The following is a 23,565-nucleotide window of genomic DNA, read 5'->3' as shown; positions in this document are numbered from 1 at the left end:
TATTTATAGCTAGAATTCACTGAAAGTCAAGTATTACTTGTATATATATATATATATATATATACATATATACATATATATATATATATATATATATATATATATATATATATATATATATATATATATATATATAATAAAATAAATATATATTTATAGCTAGAATTCACTGAAAGTCAAGTATTACTTGTATATATATATATATACATATATACATATATATATATATATATATATATATATATATATATATATATATATATATATATATATATATATATAATATGAAATACTTGACTTAGTGAATTATAGCAGTAAATATACTCCTCCCCTCTTAACCACGCCCCCAACCACGCCCCCCCCTCCCGAAATCGGAGGTCTCAAGGTTGGCAAGTATGCAATCTGCTTTTGTATAAATTTAAGTTAGGTTAAATGAAATTATTATTATTATTATTATTATTATTATTTATGTTATGGTATATCAAAAATATTTTGAGCAAAATGTGATTGAATTCACAATTAATTCACCCCTGACTTTAAACCAGGGGTGAATTAATTGCCCACCCCTGGTTTAAAGTCATAATTAACAATTGCGACAACGACTTTTTACTATAAACTGAGTTTCATTGTTTAATGATTTCTGCTGGTGGTGTGCCTCCGGATTTTTTCAACGCAAAAAATGTGCCTTGGCTCAAAAAAGGTTAAAAAAAAACACTGATTTAAATGACCGATTTGGTAGTAGGAACCTATTTTTGCTGACCCTTGTTTGACGGTTGGACATCTCCTGTCGATGCACACGCCGTGAACTTCCACCCCACCAGCCTGACGAGTTGTTTTGATTTAGCAGCCTGTCTCATCTCGTCTTTTTCCTTGGGAACAACCACCAACGTACACTTGGACATTAAAGGACAAAAAAGAAGAAAGACAATAATGGCGTTGTCGAGTAGAAACCGGACGGAATATGCTTTTATCCCCCAGCTAAGGTTAGCCGTGAAGCTAACGTAGCGATGACAATGGACTTTTTAGCTCTGACTGGCTTCTTTTAAAAGGTTGTTTGCAGCGTGTCTGGACAACAACACGTACAGAGTTTCCTTTTTGAAGATGTAAGTGAAGAATATGCTTCTACCGGCACTGCTTGACGTCTTTCTAGCAACTCTGTTTGCCAATTGTGACTTTGTTTACTTCCAAGTGTTACTTGCTTCAGTGCACTCATCTATCCCTTCAGTATACTCATCTATCCCTTCAGTATACTCATCCATCCCTTCAGTATACTCATCTATCCCTTCAGTATACTCATCCACCCCTTCAGTATACTCATCCATCCCTTCAGTGCACTCATCATAATGTATTTGCAGCAGGATACATCCATCCCTTCGGTATACTCATCCATCCCTTCAGTATACTCATTCATCTCTTCAGTGCACTCATCCATCTCTTCAGTGTACTCATCATAATGTATTTGCAGCTGGATACATCCATCCCTTCAGTGTACTCATCATAATGTATTTACAGCTGGATACATCCATCCCTTCAGTGTACTCATCATAATGTATTTGCAGCAGGATACATCCATCCCTTCAGTATACTCATCCATCCCTTCAGTGTACTCATCATAATGTATTTGCAGCAGGATACATCATCCCTTCGGTATACTCATCCATCCCTTCAGTATACTCATCCATCTCTTCAGTGCACTCATCCATCTCTTCAGTGTACTCATCATAATGTATTTGCAGCTGGATACATCCATCCCTTCAGTGTACTCATCATAATGTATTTACAGCTGGATACATCCATCCCTTCAGTGTACTCATCATAATGTATTTGCAGCAGGATACATCCATCCCTTCAGTATACTCATCCATCCCTTCAGTGTACTCATCATAATGTATTTGCAGCAGGATACATCCATCCCTTCAGTGCACTCATCATAATGTATTTGCAGCAGGATACATCCATCCCTTCAGTATACTCATCCATCCCTTCAGTGTACTCATCATAATGTATTTGCAGCAGGATACATCCATCCCTTCAGTGCACTCATCATAATGTATTTGCAGCAGGATACATCCATCCCTTCGGAATACTCATCCATCCCTTCAGTATACTCATCCATCTCTTCAGTGCACTCATCCATCCCTTCAGTGTACTCATCATAATGTATTTGCAGCTGGATACATCCATCCCTTCAGTGTACTCATCCTAGTGTATTTGCAGCTGGATACATCCATCCCTTCAGTGTACTCATCATAATGTATTTGCAGCTGGATACATCCATCCCTTCAGTGTACTCATCATAATGTATTTGCAGCTGGATACATCCATCCCTTCAGTATACTCATCCATATCTTCAGTGCACTCATCCATCCCTTCAGTGTACTCATCATAATGTATTTGCAGCTGGATACATCCATCCCTTCAGTGTACTCATCATAATGTATTTGCAGCAGGATACATCCATCCCTTCAGTATACTCATCCATCCCTTCAGTGTACTCATCATAATGTATTTGCAGCAGGATACATCCATCCCTTCGGTATGCTCATCCATCCCTTCAGTATACTCATCCATCCCTTCAGTGTACTCATCATAATGTATTTGCAGCAGGATACAACCATCCCTTCAGTGTACTCATCATAATGTATTTGCAGCTGGATACAACCATCCCTTCAGTGTACTCATCATAATGTATTTGCAGCTGGATACATCCATCCCTTCAGTGTACTCATCATAATGTATTTGCAGCTGGATACATCCATCCCTTCAGTGTACTCATCATAATGTATTTGCAGCTGGATACAACCATCCCTTCAGTGTACTCATCATAATGTATTTGCAGCAGGATACATCCATCCCTTCAGTATACTCATCCATCCCTTCAGTATACTCATCCATCCCTTCAGTATACTCATCCATCCCTTCAGAATACTCATCCATCCCTTCAGTGTACTCATCCATCCCTTCAGTGTACTCATCAATCCCTTCAGTGTACTTATCCATCCCTTCAGTGTACTCATCATAATGTATTTGCAGCAGGATGCATCCATTCCTTCAGTGTACTCATCCATCCCTTCAGTGTACTCATCCATCCCTTCAGCATACCTGCCAACTACTCCGGTTTTCCCGTGATTAGTACGGTTTTCATCAACCTATTCCGGGTTACGGTTGCAGTGCTAAAAAATACGGTTTTTCATTAATTAAAAAAAAAATTTTTTTTTAAGTTTTATTCACGAAATCGCGTAACAACAATGACAATCGACACTGCTTCCCGTAACTTCCTATCGAGCCATTCCGAATGCCATGCGCGAGGCTATTTATAGCACCGCTGCCAAGCACGAGGCACCAGTTGCCATTGTTTCCAAACGAGCGAACGAGCGTGGAATCAGCCGGAAGAAAAATCGCATACGAGTCTTAAACCGAAAAGAAAACTGCAGTCATTCCGTGAAGAATATTCAAAAGCCTATCCGGGAATAATTATCCGTTCCAAAAAGGGTGAAAACTACGCGAATTGCACCTTGTGCAGACAAGATTTTTCGATCGGACACGGAGGAATTAGCGATGTAAAAGACCACGTTGGGACAAAAAAACACAAGTCTAATGCCGTTGCTAGCGATACAAGTGGAAAACTTTCAACGTTTTTTCGTCGCCCAAACAGATTCTTTGGATGTGATAAATGCCGAAGTTTTATTTACGGAGGCAATAATTGAGCAAACAAAAAGGTAATGACACCAATGTTATCTATTGGAATTGTTTAGTACTGTTATACTGTTAAAAGTGTTTATACTATTTATGCTTTCAAGTCCAAGTTGAAGAAATCTTGTTAAATGTTGACAGCATAACTACCAAAATACAGAAGTATGTCCTTAATATTTTTGCAGTGCTATTTCTGTTGAAAAGTTCAAATGATTACATTAGAGATGTGATGTGCCACTTTTCAAGTGTCTGATGGCTTCAATTCATTTTCATTAATTTTTCATATTTTGAATTCTTTTGAAAGGCTTACAAAAAAACTACATTTGAATTGTAATTCCATGCTATTGACAGGACTATTAATTTTAATGAAGTTAGCTTACCATGTTTACAGTATGATAGTTATGATAGAAATGTGAATTTTAGGCACAGAATATTTTTTACAATTGAACAAGGCAGTAGATTATACAAGCTTGGACAGAAAGTTAACAATGACACCAATTTTTTTTTAATGGAATTGTTTAGTACTGTTTTACCATTTGTTTACTGTAAAAAGTGTTTATACTTTCAATTAACAAATTGAAGTCTTGTGAAAGGTTGACAGGATAACTGGCATTAACTGTCAAAATAATTTCAAACTATTGAAGTTTAGCTTACAGAATAAACATGTCAATCAATCCATATGATTTTTGCTGTAATATTTTTGTTTTGAAAAGTCACTGTGACTGATAGAAAAGTGATGGTTTTAGCAACATTTTAACCTGTCTGAATGCAATCAATCATTTTGCGTCGGGGGGGCGAAGGAACCCCCCACCAGGACTTTGTCCTGGACCTACCGGGGCCTGCGGCCCTTGGACCCTGGCTACTAGGTTTTTCTGATTTCAAAAGTTGGCAGGTATGCTTCAGTATACTCATCCATCCCTTCAGTATACTCATCCATCCCTTCAGTGTACTCATCCATCCCTTCAGTATACTCATCCATCCCTTTAGTGTACTCATCATAATGTATTTGCAGCAGGATGCATCCATCCCTTCAGTGTACTCATCACAATGTATTTGCAGCAGGATACATCCATCCCTTCAGTATACTCATCCATCCCTTCAGTACACTCATCCATCCCTTCAGTATACTCATCCATCCCTTCAGTATACTCATCCATCCCTTCAGTATACTCATCCATCCCTTCAGTGCACTCATCCATCCCTTCAGTGTACTCATCACAATGTATTTGCAGCAGGATACATCCATCCCTTTCTTCCAATGGGCGAGGAAAAGCCAGACACATTGGACTTCGTGAAGGATTTCCAGGAATATCTAAGCCAGCAGACCCAGCATGTCAACATGATATCAGGCTCGGTCAGCGGGGTCAAAGAGGTGGACGAAGTACCTGCTGGTAATGTTCACATTTCCATCTACTCTCCATGCTATGTACTCCTGGATATACAGCGGTGGTCAAAAGTCTACATACACTTGTAAAGAACATCATGTCATGGCTGTCTTGAGGTTCTAATCATTTCGACAATTTTTATTTTTTTTAACCTTCCTCTTGTGTTAGCTTTCTGTTACCATCTCTTATGTTAACGGGTCGGTTTTGACCCATGTCTTAAATCAGCTATAAAATACACTTAAAAACAATTATCTATCATCCAATTTGTTTCTCATCTCTTGGTTACCTTGTTAGGCTTCCTTATCCATGAAAATTTTGGTTTTAATATTTTTGGTGTGGGCCATTGGGCCCTTTTTTTGTCAGTATACCCCTCCATTTCAATTAAAAAAAATTGTAAAATTACCGTATTTTCCGCACCATAAGGCGCCCTGGGTTAAAAGCCGCGCCTTCAATGAACGGCATATTTCAAAACTTGCGACGTGAGTGCGCAATGTTTATATAGGAACTTCTGATCCTAATTCAGACTCCCAAATTAGAGCTCCCGTTTTCTTATTGATTTTATAATGTATATTGGTATAATGTGTGTGTTCTGAAATAGTGACAGAGAATAGAACAAGGATGGACAATTCAACCCTTAACTCAACAATGAGTAGATGAGTGTTATGTGTGTGTATATATGTGTAAATACCGTATTTTCCGCACCATAAGGCGCCCTGGGTTATAAGCCGCGCCTTCAATGAACGGCATATTTCAAAACTTTGTCCACCTATAAGCCGCGCCGTGTTATAAGCCGCATCTAACTGCGCTAAAGGAATGTCAAAAAAACAGTCAGATAGGTCAGTCAAACTTTAATAATATATTAAAAACCAGCGTTCTAACAACTCTGTTCACTCCCAAAATGTACGCAAATGTGCAATCACAAACATACGTATATCAACATGGACAGAGCTGCGTGAAAAAAGCCACCCGGCCTCTTCGCGTAAACTTAAACTTACCTTAACCACTCGCTCATCTTTTCTTCATCCATCCATCCCTTCGAGTTAGCTTTTATGATGACGCCGGCTGGAAAGGTCTCTTTTGGCAAGGTCTTCCTTTTGAATATCACCATGGGTGGAAGTTTCTGGCCATTAGCATGGCAAGCTAGAACCACAGTGAAGGATGACTTCTCATTCCCTGTGGTGCGAATATTCACCGTACGTGCTCCCGTTGTATCCACAGTGCGGTTCACAGGAATATCAGTTGCTGTGAAATAGTAATCCGTGTGCGGATGGAGAGATTGCGTCTTTTCATGAACCGGATCCCTGACGCTTGGTAGGAGCCATTTTGTGGTCTTTACAGATGTAAACACACAAAGGAAATGAAACGTACGGTGATATCCGCGCGCTTTTTCTTCTTCTACGCGGGCGGGTGGTTGCTTACAGTAGAAGAAGAAGCGCTTCCTGTTCTATGGGGGCGGGTGCTTACCTTGGCGGTTGCTTGCGTAGAAGAAGAAGCGCTTCCTGTTCTACCGGGAAAAAAGATGGCGGCTGTTTACCGTAGTTACGAGACCGAAATTTTATGAAAATGAATCGTAATATTTATCCATATATAAAGCGCACCGGGTTAAAAGCCGCACTGTCAGCTTTTGAGTAAATTTGTGGTTTTTAGGTGCGGCTAATAGTGCGGAAAATACGGTAACCTCAAGAGAATCGTATAAATAAATAAAAGGTTGTGGTGTTACCTGACTATTACTGAGGGGTATTAGAACACATCTCTTAAATAAATTTGTTTTATTTATTTTTTCATTTTAATAATTTTAACTAAAGTAACATCTATGGTGTTACGGGTCAATTTCGTATTTTTTTTCAATGAAAAGCAGAACAAGTCATAACACAAAATATAGATTTGCAAGGTCAAGCAAACAACAGCAAATCAAGTTAAGTTAAAGTTAAAGTAGCAATGATAGTCACACGCACACTAGGTGTGGTGAAATTTGTCCTCTGCATTTGACCCATCCCCTTGATCACCCCCTGGGAGGTGAGGGGAGCAGTGGGCAGCAGCGGTGCCACGCCCGGGAATCATTTTTGGTGATTTAACCCCCAGACCTACTCAGTGGCCTAGTGGTTGAGTTCAAACCCCGGCCGAGTCATACCAAAGACTATAAAAATGGGAGCCATTACCTCCCTGCTTGGCACTCAGCATCAAGGGTTGGAATTGGGGGTTAAATCACCAAAAATGATTCCCGGGCATGGCCACCGCTGCTGCCCACTGCTCCCCTCACCTCCCAGGGGGTGATCAAGGGTGATGGGTCAAATGCAGAGAATAATTTCGCCACACCTAGTGTGTGTGTGTGACAATCATTGCTACTTTAATTCCAAGCCTTGATGCTGAGTGCCAAGCAGGGAGGTAATGGCTCCCATTTTTATAGTCTTTGGTATGACCTCCTCATCAGACTCATCAGATGTGTCTGTGTCTTCTGGATGATCCTCCTCCTCAGAAACCCGTTCATCCGTATCACTATGCTGCTCTGTGTCCTCGCCCTCATTTTCACCAAAAATATTATCCAGAATTTCTCTCACTGTAAATCTTTTTTTAATTTTTGCATGCTGCAAATTGGAGATGTGCACCAACTCTATACTGAATTGACCTCACATGTCTGGACATGCCCGTCTGTGTTTGTTTTTGTACTGGATAACAAGGTAAAATGAGAATCCCCTAAAGCTCACATGATTGGGAGAGGAGCTGGCTGTCAGTGTGTTCAGTTTTGGCTCTAATTATTGCTTTATAATCTTGTTTTTATAACTGGGTCGAAACCGGGCCTAACAACACCAAGGTCATAATTTCAACCAGAACATTTTATAATTTAGTGAAAAAAAACAAAAACTGTTTTATTTTGTTGAAATCGAGGTTCCTGACAAAGTCAAAAAGCCTTGATGCAAAAAAATAAATTCATGTGGTTCTTTTATGCATTTAAAAACTAAAACGGGTCGGTACCGACACTAACACAAGACGAAGGTTAAACAGACAAGAAGCAAGGGATCATGCAGAGACAGAGTTCAATTTAGCCAAACGGGGAGAGACGTTTTGGGCTGTACTCGAGTTACAGAAACAACCTACGCTCTAAAGTCCAGCCCACGTGCTCCTCTATTTATAATAATAATAATAATTAAAGCTGCAAGCAGCGTTGGTCGGGCCCGCGTATTTGGCAGGTGCTAGTCCTAAGTGTACCAATACTTTTGTCCAGTGTAAGTGTCCCAATACTTGTGTCCAGTGGTAGTCCTAAGTGTCCCAATACTTTAGTCTACTTTTAGTGCGAAGTGTCCCAATACTTTTGTCCAGTTTTAGTCCTAAGTGTCCCAATACTTTTGTCCAGTGGTAATCCGAAGTGTCCCAATACTTATGTCAAGTTGTAGTCAAGTGTCCCAATACTTTTGTCAAGTTTTAGTCCAAGTGGCCCAATACTTTTGTCAAGTTGTAGTCCTAAGTGTCCCAATACTTTTGTCCAGTTTTAGTCCCAAGTGGCTCAATACTTATGTCAAGTTGTAGTCCTAAGTGTCCCAATACTTTAGTCAATTTCTGGTCCTAAGTGTCCCAAAAGTTTTGTCCAGTTTTAGTCCTAAGTGTCCCAATACTTTTGTCCAGTGTAAGTGTCCCAATACTTTTGTCAAGGGGTAGTCCTAAGTGTCCCAATACTTTTGTCCAGTTTTAGTCCCAAGTGTCCCAATACTTTGGTCAAGTTGTAGTCGTAAGTGTCCCAATACTTTTGTCCAGTGTAGGTGTCCCAATACTTTTGTCCAGAGGTAGTCATAAGTGTCCCAATACTTTTGTCTACTTTTAGTCCGAATTGTCCCAATACTTTTGTTTAGTGTACCTACCTTGTCTGCATTGTGTGGGCACGCTGGTGCTGCCTGCTTTTAAGCAGCCATCTTAAAAAAACAGCAGCATCAGCGCAGAGGTTCTTTGAAGGGTCATAAAATCAAAACCGGAGCAGGTATCACAACTCTTTCACCAACTTTTAATCAGAAGGGTTCAATCTCTCTCCTGTGTTAGTTTGAAGCCGAAACAACAAACGCGCTCAGAGGAGATAATGTTTGAAGAAAGGTGACGGGTTTTTACAAAAATGTTGTGTTGAAGGGGGAATAGCAAACTTCCTGTTGATTTTTGCTGGGGGTTGTCAATTTATGAAATGTAGGTCTAAGTGAGACCTACGGAGAGGTTTTCGTTTCATGTCTCTCCGACCTTCCCAGTGGGAGTTACAGGCATTTTTGTCATATTTTTCATCCGAGGAGCAGTTTTTTGTGCGTTTTATTAAAAAATTGCTGTAGAGCACAATTTTTAGATTTGGGGTTAGGTTTTTTCATTAGATCGCAATTTCTGCCAGTCCTGATGTGTGCGTTGAGTTCGGTGAGTTTTGAAGCGTGTTAAGGGGGTCAAATTACAGCTCAAAGAGGCAAAAGTGACTGTTTTTAGTACTTTTTTGTCTTGAAGGGGGAATTGCCAACTTCCTGTTGATTTTAGCCCGAGGATATACAATTATGAAATGTAGATCTAAGTCAGACCTACATAAAGGTTTTTGTTTCTCGTCTCTCCGACCTTCCTAGTGGGAGTTACAGGCAGCGTAGTTTTTTCTTCTTCCTAGGGGGCGCTAGAGCGCAATTTTGAGTTTTGGGGATCGTTTTTTTTTTATTAAAAGGCAATTTTCGCAGGTCCTGATGTGTGGGTCAAATATGGTGAGTTTTGAAGCATGTTAAGTGGGTCAAATTAGTGCTCAAAGAGGCGGCGGAAGAAGAAAGAAAGAAAGAATAATAAAACCTTATAATAACAATAGGTCCTTATGTCCCATTGCATAAGGACTCCCTTCGGGAGTCCTTTTGCAATGGGCCATTGCGGGCCCTAATAACTGGGATTTATATAGCGCTTTTCTAAGTACCCAAAGTCGCTTTACATGTAGAACCCATCAATCATTCACACCTGGTGATGGTAAGCTACTTTCATAGCCACAGCTGCCCTGGGGTAGACTGACGGAAGCGTGGCTGCAATTTGCGCCGACGGCCCCTCCGACCACCACCTATCATTCAATTCACCGGTGTGAGTGGCACCGGGGGCAAAGGGTGAAGTGTCCCGCCCAAGGACACAACGGCAGCGATTTTTTGGATGGTAAGAGGCGGGGAGCGAACCTTCAACCCTCAGGTTTCTGGCACGGTTGCTCTACCCACTACGCCATGCCGCCCCCATGTGGGAGGTCCCTGATTACATCACTGAGGCCGCATCTTAAAGGAGTGGCCATACATTTCATGAAAACAACGCACAATATGTGACAAAATGTGCTGGGGCCTTGTGATTGCCTTGTCTCTGCTTCGTCTGCGTGCTGTCGTCTTATCTTCGTCGAGGTCCTTGAAGTCCTTGGCTGTTAGTGGGCTAAGACAAACAAAATATCCGCGGCGAGGCAACCCCTCATGTGCCGTGACTGATAACAAGTTTTGTCCTTGCACAGATAGAAAAGTACAACTTGAGCACAATAGCTAATAACTATAGCAACGGCCTTCAAGCATAAGAGTTGTGTGATAACTTACACATAATTATTCTAACAGCACAGTTGGGTGTTCCAACAGGACAGTGACCCCCAAACACACGTCAAAAGTGGTAAAGGAATGGCTAAATCAGGCTAGAATGAAGGTTTTAGAACGGCCTTCTCAAAGTCCCGACTTAAACGTGTGGACAATGCTGAAGAAACAAGTCCATGTCAGAAAAGCAACACATTTAGGTGAACTGCACCAATTTTGTGGTCAAGTGGTCAAGCAGAAGCTTGTGGATGGCTACCAAAAGCGCCTTATTGCAGGTAAACTTGCCAAGGGACATGTAAGCAAATATTAACATTGCTGTATGTATACTTTTGACCCTCACATTTTCAGTAGACCCATAATAAATTCATAAAAGAAGCAAACTTCATGAATGTTTTTTGTGACCAACAAGTATGTGCTCCAATCACAAAAAAATAAGAGTCGTAGAAATGATTGGCAACTCAAGACAGCCATGACATGATGTTCTTTACAAGTGTACACTTTTGACCACCACTGTACACACTGAAAGTACACAACGTTGGGTCTCTACATTTGCAGACTACAGTCAAAATGGGCTGGATCACCCTGCAGGGGACATGTCCCTGGAGGACAGCTCAGGGGTCTTGGTGGATGGTTTCGAGAGAACGTTTGATGGCAAGCTCAAGTGTCTCTACTGCAACTACGCCACCCGAGGAACGGCACGGCTCGTAGAGCACATTCGCATGCACACAGGCAAGTGCTCACAGGTGTCATTTCATAACTTTGGGCCACCTCGAGCTTTTGTTAAACTGTATTCACTGCTCAACTGTAGCATTTATCAGAATCAGGGTTTTTTGGCAAAGTATACTTGCACATACAAGGAATTTGTCTTCGGCAGTTGTTAGCTCTCTAAACATACAACAAATAGACAAGTATACATTCGCTGGGCAAGCAAGTACTCTAGGTGCATACTTTACAGTAGTGATGGGTTGATGAGGCGTCATGAAGCGTTTCGACACATTGCAAAACTGTATTGATACTGTGTCGATACTGTGTCACTAAATACTGACATCTGCTGGACATTAAAAATCCCTACAGGCAACCTATGGACCGACTCAACTGACACTGATTTGATGCCCTAGTACAGGGGTCACCAACCTTTTTGAAACCAAAAACTACTTCTTGGGTACTGATTAATGCGAAGGGCTACCAGTTTGATACACACTTAAATAAATAAATATATTGTCATTTGTAAGTTACACGTAAGTGTGATTTAAACAAGAATAGCTAAATAAATACATTTATATATATAAATAAAATGGGTATCTCTGTCTGTCATTCCGTCGTACATTTTTTTTTCCTTTTACGGAAGGTTTTTGTAGAGAATAAATGATGAAAAAAACACTTAATTGAACGGTTTAAAAAAGGAGAAAACACGAAGAAAAAAAAGAAAAACATTTTGAAACATAGTTTATCTTCAATTTCGACTCTTTAAAATTCAAAATTCAACCGACAAAAAGAAGAGAAAAACTAGCTAATTTGAATCTTTTTGAAATAATTAAAAAAAGAATTTATGGATCATCATTAGTAATTTTTCCTGATTAAGATACATTTTAGAATTTTGATGACATGTTTTAAATTGGTTAAAATCCAATCTGCACTTTGTTAGAATATTTAACAAATTGGACCAAGCTATATTTCTAACAAAGACAAATCAGTATTTCTTCTAGATTTTCCAGAACAACAATTTTAAAAGAAATTCAAAATACTTTGAAATAAGATTTAAATTTGATTCTACAGATTTTCTAGATTTGCCAGAATAATTTTTTAAAATTTTAATCATAGTAAGTTTGAAGAAATATTTCACAAATATTCTTCGTCGAAAAACCAGAAGCTAAAATATTTATTATTCTTTACAATAAAAAATAAATACATTTACTTGAACATTGATTTAAATTGTCAGGAAAGAAGAGGAAGAAATTTAAAAGGTAAAAAGGTATATTTGTTTAAAAATCCTAAAATCATTTTTAAGGTTGTATTTTTTCTCTAAAATTGTATTTCTAAAAGTAATAAGAAGCAAAGTAAAAAATAAATGAATTTATTTAAACAAGTGAAGACCCATCCATCCATCCATTTTCTACCGCTTATTCCAAGTGAAGACCAAGTCTTTAAAATATTTTCTTGGATTTTCAAATTCTATTTGAGTTTTGTCTCTTTTAGAATTAAAAATGTGGAGCAAAGCGAGACCAGCTTGCTAGTAAATAAATACAATTTAAAAAATAGAGGCAGCTCACTGGTAAGTGCTGCTCTTTGAGCTATTTTTAGAACAGGCGAGCGGGCGACTGATCTGGTCCTTACGGGCTACCTGGTGACCGCGGGCACCGCGTTGGTGACCCCCAGAGGTGGGACCAAGTCATTGTTTTGCAAGTCACAAGTAAGTCTCAAGTCTTTGCCCTCAAGTCCGAGTCAAGTCCCAAGTCAAGACAGGCAAGCCCCGAGTCAAGTCCAAAGTCAAGACTGGAAAGTCTCAAGTCAAGTCCTAAGTCCTGCATTTTGAGTTTCGAGTCCTTTCAAGTCCTTTTAACCACAGACTAATATATTAACACAGATTGTGTATGCTTTTCAAACGCTGTATTTATTTATTAAAACAAGTGCATTTTAAATTGCAGGAAAGAAAATTGTGCTGACATTGCACTTTATAATAGCACTATTAACCAGTCATTTTAAACATTAACTCATTTCTTTACAGAACAAACACATTGAAAAATAAAGTGCAAATGTACTTATTTGTACAAAAGTGTTAACATTGAAAAAACATGACATATACGTGAACATAACAAAAAAGTTGTACTTTTTATATGTCAGGGCCCTATGCTGCATTGCATTTGCAAAAGACCAAATTAGCCAAGAGTCTGTCAGTCATTTGTGCACGATGGGGGCGTAGTATGATGCCACCATGGCTGAAAACTCGCTCCACTGGAGCACTGGAGGCAGGCACTGCCAAGACTCTCATGGCCACTTGGAACAGTGAAGGAAGAGTCTTCATGTTCAATGCCCAGAACAAAAGGGGGGAGAGAGTTGTTTTGGGTTGGTGCACTACTTGTAAGTTTATCTTGTGTTTTTTATGTTGATTTAATTAAAAAAAAGAAAAGAAAAAAAAATTATTTCTTGTGCGGCCCGATACCAATCGATCCACGGACCAGTACCGGGCCGCGGCCCGGTGGTTGGGGACCACTGAGGTAAACAACCAACATGTATGTCAGAAAGCTAGCTAAAACGGTACACATATTCATAATATAGTATACATTTTAACTGACCTTTATTTGACTATTTTTGTCTTTTTTTAGGTGGCTAAAATACGCGGTGCTGCTGACCGCCGTCTAACGTTACGTGTGATATATTGACTAACGTAACCTTGCTTAAAAAAAATCACTGAACAAAAAGTATGAATAAGGTAGTGAACTGCAACAGATTCCCGTGTTTGCAATAACGTTATAACGTTAGCAGTGAGTTTACAGCCTCACTGATTTAACTACACAGCAAATAAAAGTCACGTTACTTAGCCAATAAACGTTATCTTACATTCAAAACTTACCGTTCTTTGTGCAACTTCAAATGCCGGACGAAGTTGGAAGTTGTTGCCTCTCCATCAGTCATTTTGGAACCGCATGTGTTGCATACTGCAAACCGTTTTGTGTTGACAACCTCGTAATTTTTATACCCAAACAAAATTATTTTAGGTATCATTTTTTGTTCACTGGCGTGTGGTTTGGACATGTCTTCTTCGTTGGTTGTCCTGCAATTTGATTGGATGAATGCTGTGTGATGAAAACAAAGTAGATGTAATTTGATTGGCTGTTGTACTGAGAGCACACCAGCTGACACACGCAACGCTGATAGACAAGTACACGATGAAAAATACGGAGCGCTCCCGAATAACTTTTTCATTTTTGGGTTTTGGGGAAAGTAGCAAGTCATGTCAAGTCATGTCAATTCAAAAGGCTCAAGTCCAAGTGAAGTCACAAGTCATTGATGTTAAAGTCTAAGTCGAGTTGCAAGTCTTTTTACATTTTGTCAAGTCGAGTCTAAAGTCATCAAATTCATGACTCGAGTCTGACTCGAGTCCAAGTCATGTGACTCGAGTCCACACCTCTGGTGACCCCTGCCCTAGTATATACAATAATATAAACCAAGTCATTGTATTTCATTTAGGATTATTTCATATCTTCATTTAAATAAAAATATATTTGTATCTTTTTTAGATACAGGCAATAAATAATGTGAACATGTATCATAACATGGAAATCTAAGAGAACGTGTTGTGGATGATTGTGGACTGGGAATTGTTTTAATTTTATTTTTTTACACATTTTTATAATAAAAAAAAAAGAAAAAAGTTTTTCCGACGTATTACATTTTAGACGATTTCTCTTAGTTATTATTTCTCCGGCTGTAGAAAAGACACGCTCACAGGGCACAGAGAAGGCATCAGTGCGACACAGTTGGCGTATCGGTCACGTGACCAAAACAGCTCATGATCGGTCACGTGACTTTCTAAAAGCGGTACGCGCACCGACACAGGGTTTTGCTCTATGAGCTCGACGCATGCGCCGATGCTTCGGTGTTGCCGGACCCATCACTACTTTACAGCAAGACATATACTAGTCACCTTTCAATATTCTATACAAGTAAGACTATACAAGATTTTGTGCAAAGTACAAATATGTTCATAGGAGAGGGTATATCGTGTCAAAAAATGTAGAGAAAGTAGGGGTGTAACGGTACGTGTATTTGTATTGAACTGTTTCGGTACGGGGGTTTCGATTCGGTTCGGAGGTGTACCTAACGAGTTTCCACACGGACATATTAAGTAGCCGCCTCTGCTTTCTTCTGCCTCTGTCTCTGTCAGTTCTCTACAAAGCACCCAGCATTGTCCCACCCACACAACCATCTGATTGGTTATAAACAGAGCGGTAACAGCCAATCAGCAGTGAGCATTCAGAGTGCATGTGAAGTGAAGTGAATTATATTTATACAGCGCTTTTCTCTAGTGACTCAAAGCGCTTTACATAGCGAAACCCAATATCTAAGTTACATTTAAACCAGTGTGGGTGGCACTGGGAGCAGGTGGGTAAAGTGTCTTGTAGAGATGCGCGGATAGGCAATTATTTCATCCGCAACCGCATCACAAAAGTCGTCAACCATCCGCATCCACCCGAATTAACATTTAATCAACACCGCACCCGCTCGTTGTTATATATCTAATATAGACGATGCAAGGCATTAGTGAGGTTATAAAGCTTTTGCCTGTTAAAGAAAGGAGACTGATCCAATGTAGCAGAGACATTCAATGCGTGCCACGCTGTCACGGCCCAGACACACACAAGTGCGCAATCATCTGGGAGCCGCGCTGAGCGCACCTCCAAGCGCCTGGAGGTGCGATGTCCCTCGCACCCGCGGCGGCTCCACCCGGGCTCGCGCCCGAGGCTTCAGCGCGCACCGCGGCGGCCATCCTACTCGTCGCGGCCTAGCCCACGCGGCTCTCGCTGCCGGCGACGGCCGGGTATGGGCCCGACGCTCCAGCGCCATCCATTTTCAGGGCTAGTTGATTCGGCAGGTGGGTTGTTACACACTCCTTAGCGGGTTCCGACTTCCATGGCCACCGTCCTGCTGTCTATATCAACCAACACCTTTTCTGGGGTCTGATGAGCGTCGGCATCGGGCGCCTTAACCTGGCGTTCGGTTCATCCCGCAGCACCAGTTCTGCTTACCAAAAGTGGCCCACTCGGCTCACCAGGGTGAGCCCCACCCCTTTCGTGAGCGCACTGTGCGCGGTAGAGATGCGCGGATAGGCAATTATTTCATCCGCAACCGCATCAGAAAGTCATCAACCATCCGCCATCCACCCGATCTAACATTTGATCAGAACCGCACCCGCCCGCACCCGCCCGTTGTTATATATCTAATATAGACGATGCAAGGCATTAGTGAGGTTATAAAGCTTTTGCCTGTTAAAGAAAGGAGACTGATCCAATGCAGCACAGACATTCGCGTGCCACGCTGTCACGACCCAGACGCACACCAGTGCGCAATCATATGGGAGCCGCGCTGAGCGCACCTCCAAGCGCGTCTCGCTGCCGGCGACGGTCGGGTATGGGCCCGACGCTCCAGCGCCATCCATTTTCAGGGCTAGTTGATTCGGCAGGTGGGTTGTTACACACTCCTTAGCGGGTTCCGACTTCCATGGCCACCGTCCTGCTGTCTATATCAACCAGGGTGAGCCCCACCCCTTTCGTGAGCGCACTGCGCGCGGAGTGACCCCTGTTACGCGCCCCCGGCAACAGGGGTGGCGGGCAGGTAAGCTGCGCGGGCGGAGCGCGCGGAGTGACCCCTGTTACGATCCCCCGGCCACGGGTGTGGCGGGCAGGTAAGCTGCTTACCTGCTGCGCGTGACGCCGGCCGCGGCGAAGGCGGACGAGGCGGGGTGTCGGTGCGGTGGGCGCGGTGGTGACCCTGGACGTGCGTCGGGCCCTTCTCGCGGATCGCCTCAGCTACGGCTCCCGGTGGGGCCCTCTCGGGGGAAGGGGCCTCGGTCCCGGACCCCGGCGAGGCGTCCTTTCTCCGCTCCGTAAAAGTGTCCATCTCTTTTTTTTTTTTTTCTTCTGTTGTGGCATATGCTGCAGGTGCCTGCTCGTTTTTCGTATGTGGGTAACAACATTTAACTATGTATATATATTTCCCAATTGGTTTAACTGCCACCCGCCTGAATCTATTTAAAATCTAATTTTTTTTTATTTCAACCGCCCGACCCGCGGATAAAATCTAATTTTTTTTTTATTTCAACCGCCCGATCCGCGGATAATCCACGGACTCCGCGGTTGTGTCCGCAAACCGCGCATCTCTAGTGTCTTGCCCAAGGACACGACAGCAGTGACTAGGATGGCGGAAGCGGGGATCGAACCTGCAACCCTCAAGTTGCTGGCACGGCCGCTCTACCAACCGAGCTATACCGCCCCAGTATAGTCAGTGCTTAGCGTTTAGCAGGTAAGCATCAGGCAGCGGACTCTCCCCAAATGATAATAAACACCTCCCAGTCAACTACTAGTAACATCACTATGAGCCCGTTGACCTTCTAGAAATATAAAAGGCAGCTCAGCTCGCTTGCAGTCCTGGCTTGAGGTGAAGGCTAATTCGCTTTTAGCGTAATGTTAGCTCATTTTGCGGTGTGTGTGTGTGTGTGTGTGTGTGTGTTACGGACAGCAAAGCCCTGTCTGTCTGTTATTTCACTTTACCTTTTTCTGTGTTGATTGAGCTGTGTTGAGGCAGCAAAAAATGGCATTATGTTAAATGAAGAGTTTCTGTCTCTTGATAGTTGATATACCGTATTTTCCGCACCATAAGGCGCCCTGGGTTATAAGCCGCGCCTTCAATGAACGGCATATTTCAAAACTTTGTCCACCTATAAGCCGCCCCGTGTTATAAGCCGCATCTAACTGCGCTAAAGGAATGTCAAAAAAACAGTCAGATAGGTCAGTCAAACTTTAATAATATATTAAAAACCAGCGTGATGTGGGCGCGCATGGAGTCGTATATCAACATGGACGGAGCTGCGTGAAAAAAGCCACCCGGCCTCTTCGCGTAAACTTCCCTTAACCACTCGCTCATCTTTTCTTCATCCATCCCTTCGAGTTAGCTTTTATGATGACGCCGGCTGGAAAGGTCTCTTTTGGCAAGGTCTTCCTTTTGAATATCACCATGGGTGGAAGTTTCTGGCCATTAGCATGGCAAGCTAGAACCACAGTGAAGGATGACTTCTCATTCCCTGTGGTGCGAATATTCACCGTACGTGCTCCCGTTGTATCCACAGTGCGGTTCACAGGAATATCAAAAGTCAGTGGAACCTCGTCCATGTTGATAATGTTCTCTGGCCGGATCTTTTTTTCAGCTATCTTGTTTTTACAATATGCACGGAAAGTAGCCAGCTTTTCTTGAAAGTCTTTAGGCAGTTGCTGTGAAATAGTAGTCCGTGTGCGGATGGAGAGATTGCGTCTTTTCATGAACCGGAAACCTGTCGCTTAGTAGGAGCCATTTTGTGGTTTTTACAGATGTAAACACACAAAGGAAATGAAACGTAATATCCGCGCGCTTCTTCTTCTTCTACCGGGGCGGGTGGTTGCTTACAGTAGAAGAAGAAGCGCTTCCTGTTCTATGGGGGCGGGTGCTTACCTTGGCGGTTGCTTGCGTAGAAGAAGAAGCACTTCCTCTTCTACGGGGAAAAAAGATGGCGGCTGTTTACCGTAGTTGCGAGACCGAAACTTTATGAAAATGAATCTCAATATTAATCCATATATAAAGCGCACCGGGTTATAAGCCGCACTGTCAGCTTTTGAGTAAATTTGTGGTTTTTAGGTGCGGCTAATAGTGCGGAAAATACGGTATATATATATATATATATATATATATATATACATACCTGCCAACTACTCCGGTTTTCCCGTAATTAGTACGGTTTTCATCAACCTATTCCGGGTTACGGTTGCAGTGATAAAAAATACGGTTTTTCATCAATTAATTTTTTTTTTTTTTTAAGTTTTATTCACGAAATCGCGTAACAACAATGACAATCGACACTGCTTCCCGTAACTTCCTATCGAGCCATTCCGAATGCCATGCGCGAGGCTATTTATAGCACCGCTGCCAAGCACGAGGCACCTGTTGCCCATTGTTTCCAAACGAGCGAACGATCATGGAATCAGCCGGAGAAAAATGGCAAACGAGTCTTAAACCGAAAAGAAAACTGCAGTCATTCCGTGAAGAATATTCAAAAGCCTATCCGGGAATAATTATCCGTTCCAAAAAGGGTGAAAACTACGCGAATTGCACCTTGTGCAGACAAGATTTTCCGATCGGACACGGAGGAATTAGCGATGTAAAAGACCACGTTGGGACAAAAAAACACAAGTCTAATGCCGTTGCTAAATTTGGATTTTAGCCACAAAAAGGTAATGACACCAATGTTATCTATTGGAATTGTTTAGTACTGTTATACTGTTAAAAGTGTTTATACTATTCATGCTTTCAAGTCCAAGTTGAAGAAATCTTGTTAAATGTTGACAGCATAACTACCAAAATACAGAAGTATGTCCTTAATATTTTTGCAGTGCTATTTCTTTTTTTTTTTTCTTTTTTTTTTGTGTCCTGTCCAGCTTCTCAGGCAAATCATATAGTAGATGTAGATGCCCATGTCGGCTGTTCAGATTTACTTTACAAAAGAGAAGTGTAGGATACTTCTCTTGTTGCCTTATTTGTATTTAACTTTATTAAATGTATTTATATTATCATTTAGTGCAGCCGGGCCGGAGCAGGAGGGGATAGAAAGAGAAAAAAAAAGAAGACAGAGGGGGAAATTGTGGGGACAAGAGGGGGATTAGACAGAGAGACAAAAACAACAACAGCAAACAACAACAACAACAACAATAGAGCAACATCAGCAAATATGACATGTACAAATATGATGGTAAAAGTAATAGCAAATAAGCAGTTAGCGAAAAATAAAAAATAATACAGAAATGACAATGAGCATTATTACACTACAAATGGATCAATACAAATACCAATAGAAATAGCGCTATTGATACTGAACAATACCAATAATTTACCTTTATTATCAACAATACAGTTGTTTAAATGCAACAATACATATACGTAATGATAACTTGAGATACGAAAGAATGCAGAAAAATGGAGGGGGAGAAAGAGAAGCAACCTACATTAACCTTGTAGATTGTTATAGTCACAATAGGTTAAGCTTTGTCAGTGTGCCATGTGTTACACCCAGTTGCAGTGCTATTTCTGTTGAAAAGTTCAAATGATTACATTAGAGATGTGATGTGCCACTTTTCAAGTGTCTGATGGCTTCAATTAATTTTCATTAATTTTTCATATTTTGAATTCTTTTGAAAGGCTTACAAAAAAACTACATTTGAATTGTAATTCCATGCTATTGACAGGACTATTAATTGTAATGAAGTTAGCTTACCATGTTTACAGTATGATAATTGTGATAGAAATGTGAATTTTAGGCACAGAATATTTTTTACAATTGAACAAGGCAGTAGATTATACAAGCTTGGACAGAAAGTTAATAATGACACCAATTTTTTTTTAAATGGAATTGTTTAGTACTGTTTTACCATTTGTTTACTGTAAAAAGTGTTTATACTTTCAATGAACAAATTGAAGTCTTGTGAAAGGTTGACAGGATAACTGGCATTAACTGTCAAAATAATTTCAAACTATTGAAGTTAGCTTACAGAATAAACATGTCAATCAACCCATATGATTTTTGCTGTAATATTTTTGTTTTGAAAAGTCACTGTGACTGATAGAAAAGTGATGGTTTTAGCAACATTTTAACCTGTCTTATTATTATTATTTTATTAGCCTTTATTTAACCAGGTAAAATCCCATTGAGATCAAAGATCTCTTTTCCAAGGGAGACCTGGCCAAGAGGGCAGCAGCAAGGTTACATTAAAAACAGTAAACAAATACATAAAACATCACATTTACAACATTAAAACTTGCTCACATGACACATGTGCATACAGACAAGGTAGACTGCAGTCCTTTCACAGAAGCTTTAAACTCATTCAACGTAACTAGGGTTTGAAGTTTAATGTTCGATTGTAGGTTATTCCAAGCCTTCGGTGCTGAAAACCTAAATGCTTTCTTGCCCAGTTCAGTTCTTACTTTGGGGACGACAAATTGCAGAACATTCATTGAACGAAGATTGTGACTTCCTTGTTTCTTTGTTAAAAGACAAGACAGATAAGATGGAGTGATACCCAGAATGGTTTTGTAGATGAAAACATACCAATGATTGAGGCGTCGAGCACATAAAGATGTCCAGTTAACCATTGAGTATAACACACAATGGTGAGTAAGGGGAGCGCAGTTGGTAATGAATCTCAGTGCCCCGTGGTACACACTATCCAGCTTGTGGAGACAAGCAGCAGTAGCATTCATGTACAACACATCTCCATAGTCAATAACAGGTCAAAAGGTTGTTTCCACCAATTTCTGTTTCACAGTAAAAGAAAAGCAAAACTTGTTTCTATAATAAAATCCCAGTAAAAGTTTCAGTTTTTTTACAACATACTGAATGTGCTCCTTAAAACTCAAGTGGTCATCAATTAAAAATCCTAAATATTTAAAAGCAGATACTAACATAATTTGTTGCCCATTTCTTGTTAAAATGTTCTCACACAGTGATGATCTTACAGTTTTTGATGTGGTAAAGAGCATACACTTTGTTTTCTCTGCATTTAAAACCAGTTTCTTCAGTTGTCTGAATGCAATCAATCATTTTGCGTCGGGGGGCGAAGTGAACCCCCCACCAGGACTTTGTCCTGGACCTACCGGGGCCTGCGGCCCCTGGACCCTGGCTACTAGGTTTTTCTGATTTCAAAAGTTGGCAGGTATGTGTATATATGCTAAAACTGTTTCTCATTTAAAATAGGAGAGAAGCCCCATCGCTGCCACATCTGCCCATTCGCCTCGGCCTACGAGCGCCACCTGGAGGCCCACATGAGGTCCCACACGGGCGAGAAGCCGTACAAGTGTGAGCTGTGCTCCTTCCGCTGCAGCGACCGCAGCAACCTGTCACACCATCGTCGCCGGCGCCACAAACTTGTCCCGAAAAAGGACGCTCGCACCCTCTCCCATAAGAAGATGATGAGCGTCCTGCAGAAGAAGGCCAGCTCCCTGACCTACGGCCGCCGCCTCCTCCTCACCTCCTGCCCTTCCTCGGTGGTGACCCCCAGGGCGGACGACGACTGTGACCACGAGCTGCCTCACTTACATCAGGAGACTTATGACGATCTGGGTCACGCGGGTGAGGAGAGCCTCTCTAGGGATCCAAACCATCATCATCCAGACCTCATCATGGATAACCCCCTGAACCAGCTGTCTGTTCTGGCTGGCCAGTGTGCCAGCCTCCCTTCAGCATCTCCAGGAGCAGACTCCGTCGTCGACGAGAAGCCCCTCATTATCCACCAGCCCCTTTCTCCCGCCGCGCCCGGAGCCGTCACAGCCAGTGCGGCACAAGCCTCCTCATCGTCTCCGGAGCCCCGCGCTCACCCACACAGCCCCGCGGGAGGACCCTGCAGCCCCGCAGGAGGACCCTGCAGCGAGCACAGCGGACGGACCAGCACCCCCACCGTCTCCAACAGCCAACCCAGCACCCCAGCCCCGGCCCAGTCCGCCCCCATGCAGGACTCCCACACCGTCCATCACTGCCAACACTGTGACATCTTCTTCCCAGACAACATCCTCTACACCATCCACATGGGCTGCCACGGTTACGAGAACCCATTCCAGTGCAACATCTGCGGCCACAAGTGCAGGAGCAAGTATGACTTTGCCTGCCATTTTGCTCGCGGGCAGCACATGTGACGTGCAGAGCAGCTTTCTTTATTAGTCCTTTTCCACGGCCTTGATGTAGCTGCGCTTTCCTGGAAAACATGACTGATCAGATGAGTCAGTGCATGTTTTTAACTCACCTTGGTCACAGGTGAAGAATTCTGCAAAGAAGTCTTTTGGCCACATGAAAAAAAAAATGGTTTAAATAGAAGTTGAAATAATACAATACAGTAAGTTTACAACAAAAAAGGCACACTATTACAAAAATATCTCCTCTTGGAAGAAAAAAATCATGTAAAATTAGACCTTATTCTAGTTAAAAGCATACTTGCCAACCCTCCCGAATTTTCCGGGAGACTCCCGAAATTCAGTGCCTCTCCCGAAAACCTCCCGGGACAAATATTCTCCCGAAAATCTCCCGATTTTCAGCCGGAACTGGAGGCCACGCCCCCTCCAGCTCCATGCGGACCTGAGTGAGGACGGCCTTTTTTCATGACAGGGTGACAAGAACTAAATCATCCAGACTAGAGACAAATTGTATTATTATG

General features: G+C 41.8%; 1 protein-coding gene across 1 annotated transcript; it reads left to right on the top strand.

Moving 5' to 3' along the window:
* The first annotated feature begins 816 nt into the window (after window positions 1-816).
* Window positions 817-23,565, top strand: ikzf5 (IKAROS family zinc finger 5). The gene is made up of 4 exons (XM_061928601.2): window positions 817-1,103; window positions 4,926-5,084; window positions 11,177-11,350; window positions 22,116-23,565. Exons 2-4 carry the CDS (start codon window positions 4,952-4,954, stop codon window positions 23,048-23,050), a joined length of 1,242 nt encoding a protein of 413 aa, XP_061784585.2. The 5' UTR covers window positions 817-1,103; window positions 4,926-4,951; the 3' UTR covers window positions 23,051-23,565.

This window comes from Nerophis lumbriciformis, linkage group LG02 (assembly GCF_033978685.3).
Source record: "Nerophis lumbriciformis linkage group LG02, RoL_Nlum_v2.1, whole genome shotgun sequence".
Taxonomy (NCBI): Eukaryota; Metazoa; Chordata; class Actinopteri; order Syngnathiformes; family Syngnathidae; genus Nerophis; species Nerophis lumbriciformis.
The sequence above is the reverse complement of the archived record's forward strand: the minus strand, read 5'-3'. Positions and strand labels throughout refer to the sequence as shown.

Coding starts and splice junctions, on each gene's coding strand:
- ikzf5 (XM_061928601.2), top strand. CDS start 4,952: ATGGGCGAGGAAAAGCCAGACACATTGGACTTCGTGAAGGATTTCCAG. Junction 5,085..11,176: donor GGTGGACGAAGTACCTGCTG/GTAATGTTCACA, acceptor CTACATTTGCAG/ACTACAGTCAAAATGGGCTG. Junction 11,351..22,115: donor GCACATTCGCATGCACACAG/GCAAGTGCTCAC, acceptor CATTTAAAATAG/GAGAGAAGCCCCATCGCTGC.